This window comes from Nilaparvata lugens, chromosome 5 (assembly GCF_014356525.2).
Source record: "Nilaparvata lugens isolate BPH chromosome 5, ASM1435652v1, whole genome shotgun sequence".
Lineage (NCBI taxonomy): Eukaryota > Metazoa > Arthropoda > Insecta > Hemiptera > Delphacidae > Nilaparvata > Nilaparvata lugens.
In genome coordinates this window covers 52,467,142-52,475,371 of record NC_052508.1, presented here as the reverse complement: position 1 = coordinate 52,475,371, position 8,230 = coordinate 52,467,142, and the positions used below count along the sequence as shown (strand labels likewise).

At 37.0% G+C, this 8,230-nt stretch overlaps 1 protein-coding gene across 1 annotated transcript; it reads left to right on the top strand.

The window, feature by feature from the left end:
• Positions 1–4,425: 4,425 nt before the first annotated feature.
• On the top strand, positions 4,426–6,051 carry LOC111045293 (poly(A) RNA polymerase, mitochondrial). The gene has a single exon (XM_022330669.2). The coding sequence runs from the start codon at positions 4,576–4,578 to the stop codon at positions 5,740–5,742; it is 1,167 nt and encodes a 388-aa protein (XP_022186361.2). The 5' UTR covers positions 4,426–4,575; the 3' UTR covers positions 5,743–6,051.
• The last annotated feature ends 2,179 nt before the right edge of the window (positions 6,052–8,230 follow it).

Sequence of the window (8,230 nt, the reverse complement as noted above, 5' to 3'; positions counted from 1 at the left end):
ACTTCCTAATTGGATCAGACGCTATGTGATTAGCTGCCCCAAGGTTCTCTTGAATAAAAAACGTTTAATTGTTACATTTCGAGGCCAAAGTTCACCATCCAGGAAAGATTTCCTCTTTTCAAAGTCAATACCAATCTTGAAGCTGTCACTTGAACCCTTTGTCTCCAGTTTTTCAACAACACAGTTTGTATCAGCAAAAGTGTTTTGCACAAATTCCTTGACTGCATCAACAGTTGTTCCACTCTGTATTTTACCCAGATGAAACCAGGCCCTCTTAGTACCAGTCAAAATAGTACTGTCACTTCCAGCACCAATCACAACCTTACGAAGTCCCTTGTCGATATTTAGGCGCCTAGTTCTCGTTTCTTTGTCATCCTGCAACAAATTCGTCGGTTTAGCTGACGAACCAACCGCTTTTGCATAATTTTTCCGCTTACGTTTATTTATTACATCCTTAAAACCATCACACGTATTGAGTTCAGTTTCATTCAGATTTTCCTCATTTGCAATGAAGTTAGGTAAAGCAGGGAAGGAAGAAGGATGAGATGGAAAGTTCCCTTTGTCAAGATCTTTATTCAATGTCCAAGAGGAATGTTTTTGTGAGTCAGAAGCAGATTTGTCTCTAACAACTGAAAGTACGTCCGAATCCGAATGATACTTGTTTTTATTTTCACTTTCATTGTGCTTGACAGCTGCAGTCGATGATGTGTCCAGTTTATTTGTCGACTTGTCAACCAATGTCGATGTGTCGATTGTTGAATGTCCGATGTTTACTAAGTCAATCTTTACAATCGACTTTCTTCGAGCAGTCGATCTATTTTGTTTGTTTGAGTTGGTAGACTGGTGTTGGCCTGCGCGTAAATTCAAATTCAAACAGTCTGATTGACCAACATGTTTTAGTTTGTCATTGTTTACGTCATGGAATTCCCTGAACTTTATGTCAAGTAAATTATCAAGTTTCAGAAAAAAATCATTATTAAAAGAGTTCATAGCCTCCAATTTAATATCCATTTCACCTACCTTCTTAGATAAGGATAAAATTTCGTCAATACTAAGGGTTTTCACTGTAGATAACCTATCATTACAGACACAGCAATGCCACTTAACCACATCACCAAGTGATTGAATTTTCTCATAATTGTCTTTCGAGACTTTAGCACATTTTGAGTGATACCATCTTTCACAAAACAAATCACAAAAAATAGCTTCTGAATTTGACTTAATAGCTTTTTCACAGAGACCACACAATGAGTTCACTAATTCATCCACTGCCATCTTGACTTTCCATGGTTTGGAGCAAATAGACTTTGCATGAACCAGACCAAGATGCAGAACATGCTATGCACTCTGAGACTGCCTTCCTTTGGTGAGCCTGAAGTTAAGCTAGTTAGTTTTATGATAGATGCCTCACTGTCAAGGGACCAGCACATCAACATGGTCTGTAATTGGCTCTCCAAGGTGATATGCCTGATGTGCAAGTTGAGGAAAATATTGTGCCAAGAAGCTGCCTGGTGACTGCATACTATGCTTTGTTCATATGGTAAGCCATTGTGCTTTGGGGACATTTGGTTTGTTGTGAGAGGGTTCTGCTTCTTCAAATGAGGGTGATCCTCATCATTACATTCTCACCATACCTGGAAAATTGCCGGCCACTGTTCAAAGAACAGCAGATCCTCACAGTGCTCAGTCAGTACCTGCTCACCTCATTAGTGCTTCTAAAAGAACAGCTATGTAAATTTCAAGTGAGAGGCCAGGTTCATGAATATTATACTATAGTGAGGTCCACGCTATAATGACAGTATTTGATTAACTTTGATGCTGCTATCCTCGTCTATCATTTGACAAAGCAAGTAATACTATCCTTTTCTAACTCCGCAACGATGCCAAATCTGTTTTTGACAATGCAGAAATATAATTAATTAAGGCAGAGAGCCGACAACGCTGTTCTCTTATCTTCATCCACTGCCATTCTAACATGGACCTCACTATAGAAGACGTGATGATGTGGAATTGCAATTGACCAGATCACACACAAGTTTCCCAAATCGCACCCTGAAAATATTCAACAGGCTCCCATTGTGTGTCCATGGATTGGAAGATAAACAATTTAAAAATTTACTTCGAGATAAACTCCTCAAACTTCCACTCTATTTCTTGAGTGAAGAGGAGATCACTCGTTTTATTTGTCTATTTGACATGCCAACTTATTAGTTTGTGTAAATTTTATGAACGTTTGTGTCTTTCAATTTCTCATGAAAAAATGTATACAGTCTGATTTTGATGACAAATGAAAATGGTTTGAAGCAAACAAACATTTTCTTTGCTCCTGACTGTAAACATTACAGTGAAAAGGCAGGCTACATACCATTTTTTTTTTAGACTTCCTGAAAATCCCAAGATCTAGCTCGCCTCTGTACTACATTTTTAGGTTATGTTATTGTTAATAAAAATAAAATTTATCTAGAATAACTACATTAGTGAAATTATTAATACAATAATTCAAATACAATTATGTTTACAGTGAATGTCGCACATAAAATACATAATTATTTGCTTTACTTTACATGTTCACTTACCCCTTTTAAATTCTTGTAAACATCATCTCCGTTTAGTTAGAATGTAGGAAGTATACAACATGATTGGTGGTCACAGTATCTACATCTTTTTGATGTGACAACGTCTTATAAATTGGTTTGCAGGGTGACACTTCAAGAAACTGTGTTATGCGCTCACAATGAGAGCGAGTGAGAGCTTTTTTTTTTCGGTTCATGGTCGTCTGGAAAGAGCACGAATAGGAGCAGTGGCGAGCAACGCAGCAGCAACTCGAAGGCATTCACCTGGAGAGAGAGTGAAACGGAGCAGTCAACCTGCCCAGGCGCTGCAAGCAATCTCCTGCGACTGCGCCACTACTTCCCAGGCTGGCAATGTTCTTTGTACTATACGAATGAATATTCACATTAAAATTATTTTACCACTCAAAGTCATTGTCACATAAAACTTACACCTGTATACCGACTTTACAGGCAACCATGCAATTTTTACTGTGTTGAGTTCATTCAATATCTTACTATTCCATGTAAATTGGAAACAATTATATACTTCAGAAAACCTCAACACCAAACTTATAAGTACCATAAGTACCTAGGCTAAACCAAGACACCTAACCTATATATTTAAGCTTTAGTCTACTCTAACAGTTACACTAAACAATAGGAAAACAGAATATATTAATATGAATTTTCAAATTACAACTTCATAACAATCTAATGAAATTCTTGGTGATAATTCAAAGTGCACTTCAACTTTCTCTACAGGTAGGTTTTCCATAGCAGACTACAGACATGGTACTATAAGCTCTACTTCCTGAGACTTTCTGCTTTGGCTGTCCCAAAAAAATTTATTTGATCTGAATAAATACTGAGAGTTGATGATTTGAGTGTGTAGAGCTTGAAAAAAATATTCTCAACTCTTAGAAATCTACTATTTCATTGATATACTCGTAAATGTGAAGTGATGTTTTAGTCCCATTTGAATAACATGCTCTCTCTCCATAGCAACGGTTTGTTTAGATACCAAAATGGCGGCGTAGCAACGGCTTACGTCATCACTTACATCGCCTATTGGTCACAATTACACCTTACATCGGAAGTTGGTCATGCAATACATGATTCCGATACGAAATTTGAAGAAAAATTGCATGGTTGCCTGTAAAGTCGGTATACGGGCGAAAGTTTTACGTGACAACGACTTTGAGTGGTAAAATAATTTTAATGTGAATATTCATTCGTATAGTAGGAAGAAGGATGATATAACTCACAATGAGAGTGAGTGAGAGGCACGCGTCCCTTCCACTCAGGCATGGTTAGCCCGCGCCCACCTAAGAGCGAGAGAGACAACCATTGACTTGACATTTTGAATTAGTGGCGCAGTCGCAGGAGATTGCTTGCGGCGCCTGCGCAGGTTGACTGCTCCGTTTCACTCTCTCTCCAGGTGAATGCCTTCGGCTGCTGCGAGCGTTGCTCGCCACTGCTCCTATTCGTGCTCTTTCCAGACGACCGTGAACCGAAACGAACGCTCTCACTCGCTCTCATTGTGAGCGCATAACGTGGGAACGTAACGCAGTTTCTTGAAATGTCTCCCGGCAAACCAATTTATAAGACGTTATCACGTCAAAAATAAATCGTGAAAACCGCACATATATATCGATATCGATATCTCAAACCTTTCAGAAGATATTCACATTATTAATCAATACTATTCAAAGCAGAAAGGAGAGCAAAAAGTATGAAAACGGCTATCTCACTCAGAGCTTCTTGAATGCTGAGGCATGTGTGGGATGCGTGTTGGAAGACGCAAATTGATTCGCCCAAAACACACAAATCTGTGCGCCCATCGGTACGCAGCTATTCAATTTTAGATCGGCTACTATTTAGTTTAGAGGTTATGTTCCGTTGCCATGAAAAAGTTAACCTAGTGGAGGTACAATAAATTCAATGCTGTATTTAGTTGAAAACTGTAGGTATTCTGTTAAAATGTCATTTCTGCAAACTTGACTGATAGTATTGAAAACTAAAAATGGTTCTTACTAAATCATCAAAGATTTTTCGGACGATTTTAAGAAGTAATAGCAGTGTTTCCAATCGTGCACGACGGTCTTATGGAATTGAAAAACAGTGTTTCAGATCTTATGCCTCAAAAACTACATCTAATATCTCCAATTTCAACTCTGAGCCATTCATTCAATTTGGTAAAGTATTAGAAAAAAGACAATGTGAAGCAAAACGGAGCATTTTAGTTCAGGTGCATTCGAAATTGTCATGTATTCAGTTGACTGATTATTGTTCAACTTATGGCCAAATTCTCAATTTATTTCATTATCAACTTCCCAACATGAATAACTTCATAATTGTTGAATTTGAGCGTGAGAATTCAGTTGACGAATTGATAGCTCGTTCAACTCACTTTGATAAACACCAAATTATTCCTGTGCGATCACAGTTTCTATGGTTCAAGGAAAACCTCAAAGAGAAGAAAAACAGGAATCCCTCCCCAAAGAGTTTAGAGAATCTACCCCTGACCATTTCTCAAGAAGTGCTACCACCAGATCCAAAACATATCTACGCAATGTTGAACTCATCTAACGATATTCCTGACCAGATGATAAAGCTGTTTGATGCGTTATGTTTGGATGAGATAGGAATACGTATGAGGTTTCTCACAGCTCAACAAATTCAAAGATCTCTGACTGGTTTATTTCCAGCAGCAGTAGCTGTACCTTATGGTTCAACTGTGAATAGTTATGGGAAGAAAGGCTGTGATTTGGATATTCACGTTCAGCTCGATCAATCAACAGAGGAAGACTGCAATGGACATTTGATTTTCCACGCCAAATCGACATTAGCTACAAGTCGAGCTCAACAGCAGCGCTCAGTTGATATGCTGGGAGATCTCGTTCAACTCCTGCTGCCCGGCTGCAATCATGTGCGGAAAATTTTAAACGCCCGTGTACCAATTCTGCGCTACAAACAAGAACTGACCGGCACCGAATGTGACATTTCGGTAACAAACATGTCATCAGTGTATATGTCGGAACTGTTGTACATTTATGGCTCATTTGATTGGCGAGTTAGACCGTTAGTATTCACAGTAAGATTCTGGGCCAAGTCATTGAATCTTACTAGTTCATCTCCTGGTCCCTGGATAACAAACTTTTCCTTGACTCTTCTAGTGCTCTTCATTTAGTTAATCCCCTTGAAACACACCTGAATGTTAGTAAAAATGTTAGCTTACAAGAACTTGAAAAAATCAAGGAAGAGTGTGTTAATGCACTTCTCTATCTAAGAGCAGATAATCATATTTATGAGAAAGAAAATGGAGATGTATGGGGGTTGCTACACTTATTCAATTTGGCAGTAAAAAGTAAAAATACAAGGAGTAGTCGAAAAAATAGTAATAGGCTGATAGCTGTAACCGACATTTTTAAAGAAGAAATTAATTAACTGTATTTCACTTTTGTACAGAGATTCAATACAGAATTTGTTTAAAAAACTGTTGAACTTTTTTGCTGATTTGAACCAATTGTTTCCTGTGCATGCTCTTGCTCTTTGCTCATAATTATCACTCCATAAACATATCTATTCTCATTTATGATTAAATATTTACTTGATTTTATATAATCAATTAGTTGTTATAATTATTTTTATTATAAGTAGACCTATTCTAATTCATTATGATTAAAAGCCTTCTTCAATTTATATAGAACAGATCAATTTATACAGAATAAACGTCTGGCTAAACGGATATGGCGGGCGAAGCGAGCCTGACGGCTAGTAATATAATATTCCCAGGAATAGCTCTGATTGAAGTAGCAGTGCCCAATCAATTTTTCTGCGATAAATGCATTCCAATCTTCAACTTGGTGCCAACCTAACAAAGTCAACTCAATCTCAATTTAATGCCAACCTGACAAAATTATTAATTTAGTTACCAGTTAACAACTGTTTCGAAGAGGTACTCTCTCTAGATTATAGTTCTATATTAACATATGGTATGGACATTTTCCAATTATAATTAAAAGAATAAGAAAAATATACAAGCTACAAGACGAACTTTAAACCCTTAAAAACCACCCTTAGAGTTAAAATATTGACAAAAGATTTCTTAGTGCGCCTCTAAAGGGCCAACTGAACATACGTCTACCAAATTTGAACGTTTTTGGTCCGGTAGATTATTAGTTCTGCGAGTGAGTTGAGTCAGTGAGTGAGTGCCATTTCGCTTTTATATAATAATATATAGATTATTTTTATAATAAGTATTTCTCATTCATTATGATTAGCACAATGTCACCTCCACTATTAGGGTACCTACACAAAACGTTCACAGAGGGAACTGTGTGCTTACATCCGTAATCTGTTGAAATATTATGTAAAAATAAAACTTTGAAAAAATCAATTAAATACAGAAAATAAATTTAAAATCAATTTTTAAAGAAATTGGTTCTGTTTTCAAACAAAGTCTTAAATGGAAATTATGTGAGAGTGAGTCGCTGTTATCAAGAAACATCCAAAAATGTTACTCTTCATAGATGTTTGATCCCACTTCATCCTTGTCAAGCAGCTTCTCGTTTAAAGTCCTAAAATATTATTTGATTGTTAATTGTTCATGATATCAAAAATTCATCCATCTCTAGTTTTATATCTTGTCTAACGACCTGGCGACACTGTAATCTAGGATTGACTCTAGCTCACCAGGCGATTGAACCAGCAGTTAAAAATGAAAGCTGCTATTCTACCAAGGCCTATAATAAAAAAAATCTGGTCTGGTTTTTACTATTCCAGTAGATGTTTTAGTTACTGGATGGCGGAGACAGGTTACCAGTAGCCTGCAACTTGAACCATGTTGAGTTTAACCTGTTCAAATGGTTCAAGTCACGTGCTTCTGGTCGTGCCTGAAGGGACTGTCCAAGGGTCAAAACATTGTGTGTTTGTGTAGGTAGTTGAGAGTGATGAGAATAATGCATGTATTTATTTCAAATGTGTCAGAACATATTGGAGTGGCAAACGTAAGGTATAAATAGGGTGAAGAAAGAGGAGACATTTAGATACGTACATGCATTATTCAATCACTCAGCTACCTTCACTGATTCACTCTACTTCGCCGCTCCATCAAGTTTAGACCCTAAGTCTAATGTTTGTTGTGGAAACCAAGCTTGTTTAAGGACCCAACTATAAGGGCGTCTCAGATGCGCTGATTTTTTCCGCTAGTCGGATGCGTTGTCTTTTATATGAGATAAACTATACGAGCGAAATAGACGATCCCCATAAGAGACACGCATTTCCTGAAGACGCGCGAAATAAATTCAGCGCGTAAGACGCCCGTATAGTGAGGACCTATAAGCTGTGACTATATCGCTATAAATAAATTACTCAATACATATTTATTATCTACAAATTTGTTGAATTTGCTTGACTTACTGTAAAAACTAATAACGATTTTATTTTCATATCGAAAATGTTTTTCTTGAAAATCAACCCTATTAAAGATGTTAATATCTTAAGAAAAATTCAAAATGGTGTTTCTCCAAAAGTATTTCAAATTTTGGAATTTTTAAAATTTTAAGAGATTATCATATATAGGCCTAGCATGATATTATGAACAAAATATGTCAAGGCGAAACTATAAAACTACCCCTGGAGAGCTAAGGAGGAAAAATAAGATGAAAAACGCCCAA

Bases quoted from the DNA above. Each gene is read 5' to 3' on its own strand.
- LOC111045293 (XM_022330669.2), top strand. From the start codon at position 4,576: ATGGTTCTTACTAAATCATCAAAGATTTTTCGGACGATTTTAAGAAGT.